Source organism: Panthera tigris, chromosome D1 (genome assembly GCF_018350195.1).
Source record: "Panthera tigris isolate Pti1 chromosome D1, P.tigris_Pti1_mat1.1, whole genome shotgun sequence".
NCBI classification, from domain to species: Eukaryota; Metazoa; Chordata; class Mammalia; order Carnivora; family Felidae; genus Panthera; species Panthera tigris.
In genome coordinates this window covers 12,179,642-12,194,373 of record NC_056669.1, presented here as the reverse complement: position 1 = coordinate 12,194,373, position 14,732 = coordinate 12,179,642, and the positions used below count along the sequence as shown (strand labels likewise).

The following is a 14,732-nucleotide window of genomic DNA, read 5'->3' as shown; positions in this document are numbered from 1 at the left end:
ATTTGTACAAAAAAAAAAAAAAGTAACCGGTAAAATTGAAGAAACAAAGTTGGGCAGCCTCCTAAAATTAGGCTAAGAGGAGGTGCTGAGGTAGACATGAACTAGAACGTCAATTAATTAAAAACACGAATTCTTGTGCTGTCACCACAGAAGACAAGCCACAGAAACAAACAAGTAACAAAACGAAACGTAATACCCAAACCAAAAGGCTTAGTTTTGCTTGGTCCAGCAGGGCAGCGGGGGCCCCCAGTGCTATAATTTACATACATATATATATATATTTATCTTTATATATATGGGTTGGATGTCATGGTGCACCACCACGGCTTTGTAACCTCACAAAGATCATGCATAACACTACGTGAACAAATTCTATGACACACACCAGGAGGCTGGTACCCTGTCTGCAAAGTGGGCCATCAAGGACCCAGGAAGGCAGGGCCGGCAGCCGACAGGCCTGCGAGGCCTGCACCCCTCTCTCCCCACCCTCTTCCCCTGACCCAACCTCCCTGGTCTCTCTTGCCCCCTCTCCCGGCTGGCTCTGCCTTCTCCTCCACCCATGAGCGCCACGGAGCAGGTCAGTCTGGCTTTCTTCCCTCCTACTGAAACGTCCAAGGAAGTGCTGCCATGAAGATCCAGGAAGGAGGAAACCAGATGGAAGAGGAAAAAGATAGGACAGAGGCCCAGGAAAAATGAACAGAGTCTGATCTTTCTCTGCTCCTCTAACACGTGGTGCCCCAGCTTTCACTCTTATTGGACTTGCAGGGGACTCTCCACAAATCTCGTCCTGCCCGCCACCCTCACTGGACAGTCCAAAGGCTGCCCCACCACTGCTCACCCCTGCAGCCGGCCGTACCAACAGCATCCAGAAGGGTACCATACACTTGTGAAAAATTGCAGCAAATATTGTGTTTTTTTTCTACACATGGAGAAACGTTCAGGCACAAAGACTAAACAAGCCCGCATTGCATCCCTGGATTGTACTGAATCACTGGGGCCTCCAGCCTCCCTACCCACCCCTGCACCCCAGATATACCTTCCCCATATCCGTGGCCTCCTCCAAAGCAGCCCAAAGCAGCAATGATATTTACTATTTTATATCTCTCTCTTGCTATATATATATATATCTATATATTTGTCTATCCTATATACACATAGGATTTTAATGCTTTGAATGAGTGAAGGAGTGAATAGGGAAAGAGCACATGATGGGTAAATGTCACCAAAAGCATTAAGGGACACGCCTGTAGGAGCTGAACACTAGAAAGGGACCATTAAGCAGCTCGGACTTTCCCGGCTGGAGAAGTTTCGCTAATGCTGGGTAAGGCAGTAGCAGGGAGGGTCGTCAGCGGTAACACAGCTAAAGGCAGCAGGTGGCCAAGGGGCCAGATGGCAGAATGGAGAGGGAAGTAACACTCAGCTCTCACCTGGGGAGACAGCACCCTCTGCCCTCCTAGTCTCCCCAGCCCCCTTTATTCAGACACATCTGAAAACTCCAGATAATTTTTGACCTTCGCCTTGGCCCTTAGGCCTGGCAAAGAAGGCCTTGGCAAGGTCAGAATTACTTCATCTTTGTGAGTAGGAACCTAGCAAAGAGGCATGTTGGACTCTATCCAGGTGTCGAGGCTTCGTCGGGGAGGAGGGGAGAGCAAAGCCAACACAGGCGTCTCCCATTCAGTATCCTTCAGAAACCACCCATCCTGACCCTCTGTCCTCATTTCCCTGCTAGGGTCCCTCAGGGACGGTGGGGGGCAGACAGGTGCTCACTTAGTACCATCCGATGCTGCAACACCAGATTACAACAATACTGCGTGACTGAACACACAACCACACACAAAAAGCACACGCGCGCACACACACACACAGAGGGGTATTTTGGTGGTGGCGGTGGTGGATTTTTTTTTTTTTTTTGTCTTTTTTCTTTCCTATTCACATTACAAAAGGAAAAAAGGGCAAGGTCCTGTAGAACTGACGAAGGAACTAACAAACATTACAAAAATATTACAATTTGTAAATATTAGCTCAACCCTCTCAGCTTTTATGAACAGGGCAGGAGACCCAGGCTGCGTGGGAAGGGTGGGGGCGAGTGAGAGGTGTCAGCTACGTCTATGGAATAGTTTCTTTTTTTTTTTTTTCCTTCCCCACCGAAGTTGCAAGAGATCTTGCTGTTAAAATATTGTTTTCGGGGGTTTACAGACCCCCTTCTTCCCAGGCTGGGGGAGGAAGCATAGTGCATAAACATTTCTTACAGACCGCCCCTCCCCCAGATGATTTGCCTCTTTTCACATTATCAACACAACTGCTCTAGTCACATAGTTCAACTTTTTTTGTCCTTTCCAAAGCACTAAGTCATTATTACAACTGCAAAAGAGCATCCTCCCTACCTGACCATCCCCGACCGACAGTCTAGTGACACGGTCCCCCCAAGTTCCAATCCCCCCACACACAATTTTTAAGGCCTTCAAATTTGGTGGGCAGGATTGCAGGGGAGGGCAGGAGGGACGGGGCCGAGGGACAGGGGGGTGGTCACAGCAGCACCCATCCCTCCGACTTCCCTAGAGCCCTCACAACCCTTCTCCCCAAAACCACTTCCCCAAAACCACTTTTAAAACCCTAAGATAAAAACGCAGCCACAACTTTCTCAGAGAGAGAAAGGAAAGAAAAAAAAGAAGACAAACAAACAAACACAACTCTTACAAATAAAGCATGAGATGAAACGGAGGGCCCATCCCAAAGCGAACCAAATATTGCAAACGTGCTTTCCAAAATTCAGGGTGGGGAGGTTGGGGGGAAGGAGGGAAACAGAGCAGCAGAAAGGGAGGCAGCAAGGGAACAAAAGAAGAACTGGAGGAACGTAAGAGGTAGCTTTTAGAAAAACAACACCCCCACCCTAACGCAACAAAACAGAGGCCGGCTCATCCCCACGCCAGCCCTGCAAATTAGACCCATTTTGGCAATGATAACGCACACAGAGGCGGGGCCACACGGTTGCAGGGATCTGAATAATACAGGCCCCCAGGCCCAAAGGACCCAGCAAATTCTAAGAAAGGTAGGATCTTCTCCAGAGTGTTTTAGGCTGAACCCTTGCTGGGTACAGAGGCCTCTGGGAGGCCCTGGGCAGAGCCAACGGTGACTCCAGAGTGCCCCTGACACACCCTCCCTTTCGCCCACCTTCTGCTGACCCCGGCTCTCACGTCCTGATCCTGAGTACTCCACTCCTTCCGTCCAGCTCTGTCCAGCTGGGATGGCAAGGGGCCGTGGCCAGCTGAAGTCTACTAAACCAACTATTAATTTATACAAGAAACAGAAAAGAACGTCCTCCCCATTTCCTCCAACCCCCAACCAAAAAAGAGATACAGGGGTTAAAAAAGCTCATGAGGTCACAAAAAACTGAGGTAATTCAAGTACAATGTGCTAACAGGGGAACAGGGGACACAGAAAAGAAGCAAAACATTTACATAAGGGCCAAAGCGCTTTCTACTCCTCTTCCTCCTCTCCTTCCTCCTCCCTGGGAACTTGTTGGGGGGGGGGGTTGCCCTGAGAGCCAGGAACTCTGTGCTGCTCTCTGGACCAGGGCTGGGGTCCCCACCCCCAACCAGCTAGCCCAATCCCCGGGCAGGGCGTCCCCTTCTCCAGGTGTAGGACACATCTGGGCACATCCTTCCCTCAGACAATGAGCCCTTTCACGGACGCCTTCTCCTAGGGCCTGAAATAGGGGTGGTAGGGATTGGTGTTGGTTTGCTTGGTGGGACGGTATAGGGTTAGTTATGTTTTCCCATTTTGGAAGCGAAAGCAGCTCAGCAGGAACCTCGCTCATCATGACAGGGCTTGACTAGGGTGGGGTACTCCGTTTATTTTGTGTTCTCAGAAAGCGGAGGGTGGGGTGAGGGGGCTGTGGAGTCCAATGCAGCTTCCCAGCTAGGGAGCTAAGCCAGGAGGGAAGGCGCTGCCTGATGCATGAGGGGCTGGGCACCCCTGCACTTGGGAGGGGCCTCTTGGAGGCAGGGAGCAAGGAGCTGGGGGAGGGGCAAGAGCCATGAGGCTTCCGAACACCTTGAGGGGACACCCCGAGCGGCAGAGCTGGGGGGTGGGGGGCTACAAATGAACTGAGTGGTGGGAGGGAAGAAGAGCCCCTCCCACTCCACTCTGCCCCCAGAGCTGCCATGTGACCTTCGACTAGTGACTGTGACCCAACCCAGCCCCACCACCTGCGGGCCCCCTCCCTCTGAGGGCGACAGGCAAAGATTGTTTGGCTCTGACCACAGCACCCCTCACCCCCTCCCTAGCCTCCACTTCTGGATGCAAAAGGAGGGTCTGGGTGGAGGGAAGAGAAAAATATACCACCAAGTGAGCTAAACAAACCATGCTCACCCCAACCCAAGAAAATGAAGCCAACCTCCAGCCAGGGAGGAGGGACAGAGGCCGCCGGGGAGGGGTGGTGGCGGGGCATCCAGGTCACTTGGAGCCCCAGAGAGAGTCCCAGGCCAGACAGCTATCAGGTTTCCTTTTTCTTCTCTCTCTCTCTTTTTTTTTCTTTTTTTCTATTTCCTTTTTTTTGTCTTTTTCTTTCTTTTTTTTCCACGGTCCTTCCTCGACTTCATCCTGCCCTAACTCTTCTCTCCCGGCTGCCCGCTCCCCCGCCACTGCCGCCGTCTTGCCTCACACGTAGCACAGGTAGAGGTAAGTCTTCTCTATCCTCCAGTCGGGCGGGATCTCCTCGGGCTTGTGGCCCTTCATGTGCTTCTGCATAGAGGAGAGGCTGGGGCAGTATTCCGTGCAGATGGTGCACTGGTAGGGGGAGGCGCCGTTGTGCGTGCGCAGGTGCTTAATCATGGCCGAGTAGTCCCGGGAGCGCTGGTGGCACAGCTTACACTCAAAGGGCTTCTCACCTGTGGGGGGAGGGCAGGAGAGAGCCAGGACACAGGGAGAGAGCCGTGAGGGTCTCGCCAGGGCTGCTCTGGGCCCTCGCTCGCTGGAGACTTGGGCCCCTCTAGTTTTGCACCTCCCACTAGAACTTTATGCGACGACAGATGCACCATCCAATACGGTAGCCACTGGCCACAAAGAGCTACTGAGCACCTGAAGCACGGAGGCACCATCCAGTATGGTCGCCCCTGGCCACACGGAACTACTAAGCACCTGAAGTGTGGATACACCATCCAATATGGTAGCCATTGGCTACAGAGAGCTACTGAGCACCTGAAGCGTGGCTAGTGCCTCTGGAACTACATGCTCAGTGGCTCAGAGGGACTCCATGGTTCCTCATTTCAGCAGCCACACATACCAAGGGGCTGCCCTGTTGCCAAGCACACCCTTAGCCCTGCCTCATTCTATTTAACCCTCCCAAAGGCCCAGAATCTTACCTTCCGAAGAAAGGATATGGGGGTCTAGAGAAGGGACAGTGAGGCCCTGAAAGTCCTTCGGGATATTCCTTCTAGGGGAACACGGGGATACAGTTGTTTTGAGGCTACAGCTGGTAGGGAGGAGGGGGATGAAAATGAGGGAATCCTTTCCTTCAAATGTGTTCCATTTGGGATGCCTACTCCTCTAAGGCTGGACCCTGCCTTCCCAGGGGGGCTAGAGAGCAGTAAGGGACAGAGAGCCTGGGAGTGCCCTGCCACACCCTAGCTGCTGCCCAGCCTCCTCCCAGTTAGAGTCCCCTGGAGCTGAGCAGAGGGTGTGAGGGAACCTTGTTTCGATACAGTAATTAACTGGCCAGCCATCTCGCTATCAATACTCCTCTGTGCAGAGGCCCCAGCAAATAATGAAGTAATGAACAGCCAAAGTGATCTAACTATCGACCTGCTATTTACAATAGTCACCACCAATGCATTTAATGATCGGCTCACCAGGTCACATCCCCAGCAGGGGGCTAAGGAAGCCCCAGGGCTCTGGAAAATACCGGGAGGGACTCTAGCTGTCAGCAGCAAGCACCCCACCCGAGGCTTTCCTTATGGCCCAGGCTGGAGGCAAGAACACACAGCTATGACACCACACATCCTCTTCTTGTTGCCTCCTTTATCCCCCCACCTCCTATGGAAGCATACTCTTCCCTCGGCCAGCACAACCTGTCCTCAGTCACCCCTCAGTCACCTCTCCCCACCGTCTTCTGGTCAGGATGGCTGCTTCCCCCGATCAGAGGAGGCTTCAAGTTTACCAGATTCCACTAGCTTCCACTACGCCTCGTATCCTCATGGGAGGTCCTTCTGAATACCCACCATCCCCCCAACCTGCAATGTGCTGCTGGGAAGCAGTTAACAACTGGCTCTCCAAAAAGGCCCGATTCTGTAGCAGTTGCCCATGGCCATGTTGGGACTACTCTGACCCCGGCTGCTTTTAAGCGACTGAGGTGATGTCACTGCACTTGGGAAGAGATGGGCAAGATGGGCTTTCACGGGCCACTGCAGGCCAGCTCCAGCCTTCCACTGCCCCCGAATCTGGCAATTCTGGACACCATGGCCATGTCTACTCGTTCTGTCCTCAGACCCCACCCTCTGATCACATTTCTCTTGCATAAAAAGGAATGTGAAAGCCCTGTGAAATGCTACAACGTTATACATGAAGAGGGGTTAGTAAATATACCTGCCCCTCTGATCTCTGAGAAGAACTCAACCCAACAGTGTCTCAGCTCTCCAGAGCTGAGTGCCTGGAGACCAGACTCAGTGCCCACCCCCCAGTTCTTACTCTAAACCCCAGTAACAAGAAACCATCCCAGCCTCTACTTTTCAGTAAGCAGGCCAACTTGACCCCAAATCAGGACGCACAAACTGCAAGCCGTTGGCATGGCTGCCTGGAAGGCCAGTCTGGGCCCCTGGAAAGCGTGCCATGATCAATTAGCAATGTCTGCCTCAGCCTTGACCCCGGGCGGTGGCACCTGGGCCATCGTGCTAACCTTCACCAGAGTCACGTTCCAGTCTTGGGGTAAGTCTTGGACCATCCTCGCCCGGGCTGCCCTGGAGAGCCACCTGCCCCTTACCCCTCACCCAGGTCCCTGCCCCAGCTCAGGTGCCCTCACCGGTCTTCAGTACCTGTATGCACCCTATAGTGCGTCTCCAGCTGGTGCTTGAGGCTGAACTTCTTCCCACAGCCATTGCACTCATAGGGTTTCTCACCCGTGTGGATGCGTTTGTGGCTCTTGAGCGTGCTCTCGTCCCGGAAGCAGCTGCCACAGAACTCACACTCATAGGGATGGTCGCCTGTGGGGACAAAGGGCTGGATCAAGGCCTTGCCTCTCCCCGCTCCCTCTTTAGGAGACCACAAGCCACATTCAGTATGCCAGGAAGAGGAGACAGCCTGCATTCACCACCATTCTCCAAAGACCATGGAAAGACCCGGCCCCCCCGCCCCACCTCCAGCTCCCAATGTGAATAGTGTGTTCACACAGGTCCGTACTTTACTGTGGCCCCTCGGTTGCCCATGGGTCAAGGGCCAGTCTCAGGAAGAGAGAGCCCATTTGGTTCAGGGATGAACAGCAATCCCTAGAAAGCAGGCCCTGACAAAGGGAAAGCAGACCTGTGGGCTTTGAAACCTTGTCCCCCAGCTCCTCAGGTTCCCTTCTCTTCCTTTTCTGTAGGTCAGGGGCAAAAGCCATGTTAGCCTGACTGACTCCCCCCTCCTCAAAAACAACCCTCCAATCTGAGAAACAACTAGATCACACTGCCCACCCCCCACCCCGCCCAAATGCTTTCTGCTTTCTCCCTCCTCCTTAGTTTCAGCAGCTATGCTCTCTGCTTGATTTCTTCTTTTCTGCCCAGCAAACTCCTAGTCATCCTTCAAAGCCCGGCTCACACATCACCATGGTGTGGAAGATTCCCTGTAGCCACCCCCCGCCCTCCAGACAAATTGAGTCACTCTCTTTCTTCTGTCCCCAAAGAGAAGAAATGTCTAGCATTTTGTTATTTTAGCAAGAAACACAGGATTCTCACTGTACAGAGGAGAAGAACGAGAGGCTGAGAGATAGATGGTGTGTAAGGTCAAAGAGCTTGTAAGCAGCTGAGTCGGGATTCAGGTCTGGTTCCAAGAGTGTGGACACGCGATACTCATCAGACCGCTAAGTGACACGCTGTACCGTGTGTCTCCTGTCATGCCCTCGGTGCCTCTAGAGTGGAAGCCCCTCCAGGGTAAGAAGGGGGTCTCATGCATCCCCTTTGCCTCGGTACGGAGCACTGGGACGCCCAGAGCAGGCGCTCGGGAACTGGGGGGTAGATGAAGTTGTTACCGGCTCCCTCCACCCAGCGGGGAGAGCTGTCGCCCATGGCCTGGAATCAGTGCCCAATCAGCCTCCCTTCCTGCGCTTCCCGCTCTTCAGTCCTCTGGAGGGTGAGAAGCCGGGGTGTGGGGATGCACCATCTCTTTCTTTGAACCACCCAACGCAGGGGCTTCGGGGGCTGAAAGGTGAGGACTTCAGCTACTTATTTATTACAGGAGTGAAGGCACAGACAATAAAGATAGATTGATCACCCCAGACTTTGTTCATGAATATTTAAATATCGCTGATTCGTCTTGTCACTGTAATTACAATTTCTCTGGGCTGCATCTCCAACAACCACAGTTTATGGTAAAGAATGGCCCACTGTATTTCACTTGTCCCTCTGCAGATGCGCGAGCCTGCCAACCGTGTAATGTCCTCTGCATTTCATACATTTTCTTCAGCTGCTGAAGGTTTAAGTCATCCACAATGACCTACGTTTTTTCATTATCCCCATGTCAAACCGCACTCGTGCCTGGGCATAAATTGTCCTCCTCGTTATAGACTCGCATGCCTGTGCCTTCACTTCCTCTTTAAAATGATATTTTACTCTCTTGTCTCTCTCCTCCTCAGGCCGCCAACCCAACCTCCCCCCTCTCCAACGCAGGCCCCTGTGCCCACATAAATTCTCATCTCTTCTGATGGTTCTGAAGGGTTTTTAGGGCTCTGTGGGGAGTGGATGCTGGGGTCTGCTCACTGCAGGCTCTCTCCCTACAAGAAGTCACGGAGGGGTAGGGTGGGAGCGCTCCCACGAGGCGCTGGACAGGAGAAGGCACAAGAGCAGAGCCGTCCCTCGACACGAATTCCTCCCGACCTACGGGGCCCAGCCCTGGCTCAGAGGTACGTGCAGATCCGGGGCCAGACTGAATCCTGGGGTTCTCGGCACCTGCCTGCCCTCTGGCTGCCAGGCTCGTGCAGACCACCTGGTCCCTGACCGCCAGCCCAAAGGGAGCAGAGGTCCGTGCACACGCTGGTCCTAATTAGCTGCGTGTCTGTCCAGCTGAGGGTCAGTCTGTGCGGGCCTGTGCCCGTGTGCCCCTCTCCCCGTGCAGACGCCTGCACACACAGCCACCCCCCGCCGTCTGACATCCGACTTCCCCTCCTTGCCGAATTGGCAACGATAACGACTTTAATCAAGGATTCAGTATCCTCATTAAGATATAAATAAATAAATAAAGCAAGGGCCACGTGAGACTTCAGCGAGAGCCCGGTAATTAAAACGTACATCGGCAGCCACCCGGCCGGGGGAGGCGGGGGGCGGAGAGCCACCGTCTGTGCCCTTCCCCTCCAGAGGGGGGCCCTGAGAGTTCAAAAAAACAAAGGGTTAAGGCAGAGAGGTTTGTTTGATCAGATTTTTATGAATTTAATTATGAAGTGGATCACATGTTAAATGAGTTTGAATAGGAAATCTCCAGAGTCAGCCCCGGGAAAGGAGTAAAGTGGAACTCGGAGGGAAAAAAAAAAAAAAAAAAGACACACACACACACATGCACTTTGAAGCATGGCAAGCACCTGGCCTAAAACCCTCACCCTGAGACTTAATGGTGTCACTGTGGCCAAAATGTACACAAAACTGGCTGCAGAACTCAAAATCCAATTTGTGGCACGTTGATTAACTCTGTACCCTCTTTAATGAGCTTGACATTAAGTGCAGGACAAACGAGACTAATTAGAGCCCCTCTGGCCTGCCCAGTGCATCTGTGACCCCAGCGGCCTGTCCTCACCTGGTGGTTTCCCTGGCACCAGCCCGGCCCCAATCCAGCGCCTCCTCTGGCCCCTCCCTTTAGCACAGCTGAGAGTTTATTATATGATGAGCCGTGTGAATCAGGGATCCATCAATGCCAAGAGCGCGGCTGGACTAACCTACAAAACACAGCTGCCGATGCTAAACACCCGGCCCCAGCAGCAACGGGGCCAAGAACAACGGAATATTAATGAGGCATTGTGTGTGGGGGTGTGCTCGGCCTGTATACATACAGCTTGTGTGCACAGGGCCTCGCCGGGGTGAAAATCGATGGGTGTGTATATGTGTGTGTGGGTAGCACATGTGCTCTATTTCCTAGATCAAGCAAGTTGCTTCTCCCAAACTATGTCTGGAATAGCCCCTCCCCACAGATCTGTGCATGACTGACACAGGGGCAGGTGATATTCTGACGTCTGCACTCCCAGAAGGGAAGAGCAGGGCACATCCTGGGTGGACTTCACAGGGCTGGGACCATTCAAGTCCCATGAAGCCCACACTGGTTCGACCCGGCAGCATGCTTCTAAGTGGTTGAAAGGTAACTGGCCACTTTGTTCATTAAGGTTGAACTTGGGGACCCAGTGGGGGAGGTGTGGACAGGCTGGTGCCTATACCACAGGGGATGCTTATACAGTCACTAGAGAAAGTCCTCATTGATATTCCCTCCTCCTGAGCCCTTCTTGTTGGGAACCTACCTTATGGGACCTCTCCTTGTCCTATGCCAGCGAGCCTGAATAGTTCTAAGCAAATCAAGTGATGTGAAGGCAATATGCTCCCCTGAAGTGAATGGCATCAAAAAGCATGAGCGGGGTTGGGGGGGGCTCCTTGATGAAGATGCACACCACTGGCAGGACAGGCCTGCTCGGTGCAGGATAAGTAAAGCCCCTTCCTCATTCCGCAAAGCCCGCCACCCACGAGAGGCCTGGCCTGTGTACTTAATCCCAGAGCTGTGATAAGACCCAAGAATGAGGAGAGAGAGGGTCCTACCATTTCCTGTCTTGAGGCACACAACTTTTTCTACCCCCTTCAACAGACATGAGCATACGCCCCATTATACACCCCGATATGGAGCGTGCCTCTCTGTCTCCCGGGCCCACCCTGTCCCCCACTCCCACTCCAAACCCAGGACAGAGCACGCACAAGCAGAGACACATGCAGACTCAGAGAGGGACACTCCTTTCTCCATGTACAGTCAGTAAAGACCCAATTTTGTCACAGAGAAAGGAATGAATTTAAGTCACCCATTACCTTGCTAGGGGATCGATCTGCCCCTCGGCCCTCAGGGTCCATCTAGAGGGTGGGGCACAGGGCCCAGCCCCCTGACTCACAACCACCTTCCTCTCCCGTCCTCTGGCTCATTGTTCATAAACCCTCATCATCTCCCCTAAGCAAGGTTAAGGGCTAAGGATAGAAAATTTGCTTCTGTTATTTTAGAGCCAGCAGGACCACTCCTGCAACATTCCCTTAGGAGCCCAAGGGGGACTTCAGGAGCGAATGGTCGTGGGGTGGAGGCTGTGGCAGATGGTTGAGACCAAACAGGTAGTTTTTTTTCCCGAACTAGGTTTTGGGTCCACCTGCCTCAGAGTCTTTTGAGAATATATATCAAGGACGCGTAGTCTCGGATCCCACCCACATCCGCTAAGTCAAAGTTTCCAAAGGTGGGACCCAAGAGCCTGCATCTCTAACGACCACCTGCTGTGTGGAACACACAGAGACTGGGAACCCCAGACCCCCAAGGTGGGATGGGGAGAACAACGAACACGTACGTGCACCATGGAGGCGCCCGCATGCCCACCTCGAACCAAGAAGGGCGGAGGGCCGACTCGACCTCACATCTCCACTCCACATTTTTGGAGGTAAATCCAGACATGGGTTCCCAGAGACCCCGACCATCCACCCGCCCCCTGCACGGGCCTACCTGTGTGCGAGCGCAGGTGACGTTTGAGGGCGGTGTGGCTGGGGAAGGTGCGGTTGCACTCGCTGCAGGTGTAGCTGCGGACGCCCGCGTGGACCTCCATGTGCTGCTGGAGCGCGCTCTGAGCCTGGAAACGCTTCCCGCACAGCAGACAGAAGACAGCCATGTCCGTGCCTGTGGGAAAGAGGAGCGGGGAGAGCCTCAGGGGGGGCGGAGCTCAAGGCCATTCTTTACTCGTCCAGGTCCAGATGAGAGAGCAAGAGCCAGGAACAGGACCAGTGCCTCCAATCCCCCAAGCTCAGGGGCAGACCCAAAGGCACACCCAGCGTTGATGGAGCACCCAGTGTGCCACTGCAATGGTGGATAACATCAACTTACCGCTCACCCTCACGGAACCTAAAGAGAGAGGAGAAAGAGAGGATCGGATGCGTCGCAACAATAAATGTGCGTCAGCAGCCGCGTGTAGTGCTGTGTCAAAGGCAGGGTACTGGGAAGTCAGGGTGGCTTCTGTGAGGAATCATGTAACGAAGACGGTAATACGCACCCAAGCCATTGCTCAAACATAACTGCTTTAAAATCCCATCTCTACCACCTCAGCTTTCAGATAAGGCAAATGAGGCACACAGACAGACTGAGCAACTTGTCCAAAGCTCCCCCAGAGTTCAGAAGCTGCAGACACGCCGTTCGAACGCCGGCTGCCTGGGTCTGAATCCTCTCCGGAGGCTAGCCACAGACTCTATTCTTTTCTTTTAATTTTTTTTTAATGTTTACTTATTTTTGGGAGAGAGATAGAAACAGAGTGTGAGCAGGGGAGGGTCAGAGAAATAGGTAGACACAGAATCTGAAGCAGGCTCCAGGCTCTGAGCTGTCAGCACAGAGCCCAATGCGGGGCTGGAACCCACGAACCGCGAGATCATGACCTGAGCTGAAGCTGAGCTTAACTGACTGAGCCACCCAGGCACCCCAACAGACCCTATTCTTTTAACCAGCTCTCTCTTCCTTTCACTTAAGAGTCCATTCATTCAAAAAAAAAAAAAAAAAAAAAGAGTCCATTCATTCAACAAATATTATTCTAGTACCTTCTATAAGGGGCACTCTCTTTTGGGCACTGGGGATATAACCATGGAAAACTGGACAAAGTCTCTGCTGCCGTTGTAGATGTCACCCCGCACCCGGGAGAGAGCATCCCTGAACACTCTGGAAAGAAACGTAGTTGATTGGAGGATCAGAGAGAAGAACAACACAGCTGGAGAGATGGGGAGACAGTGGAGGGGAAGGCCAAACCAGCAGGCAGGGCCAGGTCATGTGGGGTCTTGAAAACCACATGAAGATGTTTAGGCTGTGTCCCAAGACCAATGGGCAATTGTCAAAGGGCTTTAAGCTAAGGAGCGCCATGAGATTTCCATTTCACTCTGTCTGGTCATTCCCTGCACTCATCAGAAGCACAGGTGAATTATGGTACCCTACACAAACAGGCTGCTATTTTCTATTATCAGCCCACTTTCTGATCAACCTGTTCTGGAGCCACAGCCATTCTGGGTACAGCAGCCCATGAGGAAGCATCTACACCCACCATCTGAGTCCTAACTGGTGGCTCACTGCCCGCCATTTTGGATCCTGTTTCCCTCAGCGTGTCAGCTCCCCTGGGAAGCTCATCTCTCCCCTCTTGGTGGCATCTGGGTGATATAACCTGTGCTCAGCCCTGCATCGCCCTTCCCTGTGTGAAGGATGCAAGTAAGTGGGAAGGGTAGACAGGCCTAGCATCTGTCAACCCAGCCCAGAGGGGGAGGAAGGGCGGAGCTCTGTCTATTCTGTGTGGAATCAAGGAGCTTCACATAGGTAGTGGGGTGAAGAGAAGGACAGCATGAGGACCTTGCTGCCTCCCGGGTCACCCAACGGAGACAGCAAAGCGGGGGTCCGCTCTCGCTGCCTCAGTCCCATTCGTGGCTGGGTTTAAGATGAACTAGTGGGAAGGCCAGACCCTCCCCCTCCCTTCACAGCCACCCCTGCAGATACTCAGAGGCCTGGGCAGCTGGAGCCATGCTCCATCCTGCCAGCAGTCGCTGCCTGCATCCAGGTCCAGGGAAGGCCGGGCACAAAGCAGGAGCGCGGTTTCGCTCCCGGCCTCAGTGCGCACGAGGAAAAGGAAGAATACAGGTGTTGTGCCGCTGCTTACCTGTGCCGCCATCTCATTGAAAACTTGCAACCAACCCCACTAGGCAGGCATCCTCCTCCCTCTTTTTTACGAATGGAAAAACAGAGCGGTTAAATAACCTGCCTAAGGTCACACAGTCCGAAGAGGCAGAGCTGGGATTTGAAAATGCCCAAGGTCTGTCTGACTTTAGAAAGCGCAGGGCCAGGCCCCTATGTTCTTCTGGGTGTGCAATCTGTCCAGGCCTCTCCTGGAAGGGGCACAGTGATGACGCCACCACACCAGCACTAACCCAGCTTGGTCCAGCGGCCCCCGGACCTGCAGGGCCCACTCTGGCAACAGTGAGACCACCGTGGCCATTGGGAGGGGACCGCAAGCGGAGTCACAAGGTACAGCCCTCTGAGGCCTCCCAACCTCTGAGGGCCAGCAAGAACCCCAGGAGGTGCCAGGGTGCTCGGCTCCACCTGCCTGAGAGGGTGGTCTGTGGGACAGAAGCCGACAGTGAGCGGCTGGTGTCTGTCTAGCAGGTGAACACGCCCATGGGGGCAGTCCATCTGCAATGTGTGCAGTGAGACAGCTGCCCTGGCTGATTCATCCCGAGGGCCCCAAGCACCAGCCCCAATTAAGCCAGATGTCAAACAGCTGCCTTAAACTGGTCAGCTGGGGCAGGCCTCCT

General features: G+C 53.5%; 1 protein-coding gene across 5 annotated transcripts in view; it reads right to left on the bottom strand.

Annotated features, from left to right (window-relative positions):
- Nucleotides 1-4,144: 4,144 nt before the first annotated feature.
- ZBTB16 (zinc finger and BTB domain containing 16) overlaps nt 4,145-14,732 on the bottom strand; it is a 188,634-nt gene continuing 178,046 nt past the window's right edge. For all 5 annotated transcript variants that reach the window (XM_042959571.1, XM_042959569.1, XM_042959568.1 and 2 more), the window contains 3 exons: nt 11,908-12,078; nt 7,029-7,196; nt 4,145-4,889 (listed from right to left, as the gene is read on the bottom strand). In XM_042959571.1, coding sequence (XP_042815505.1) covers nt 4,660-4,889; nt 7,029-7,196; nt 11,908-12,078 — 569 coding nt within the window. In that variant the 3' untranslated portion in view covers nt 4,145-4,659. The remainder of the gene's footprint in view (nt 4,890-7,028; nt 7,197-11,907; nt 12,079-14,732) is intronic.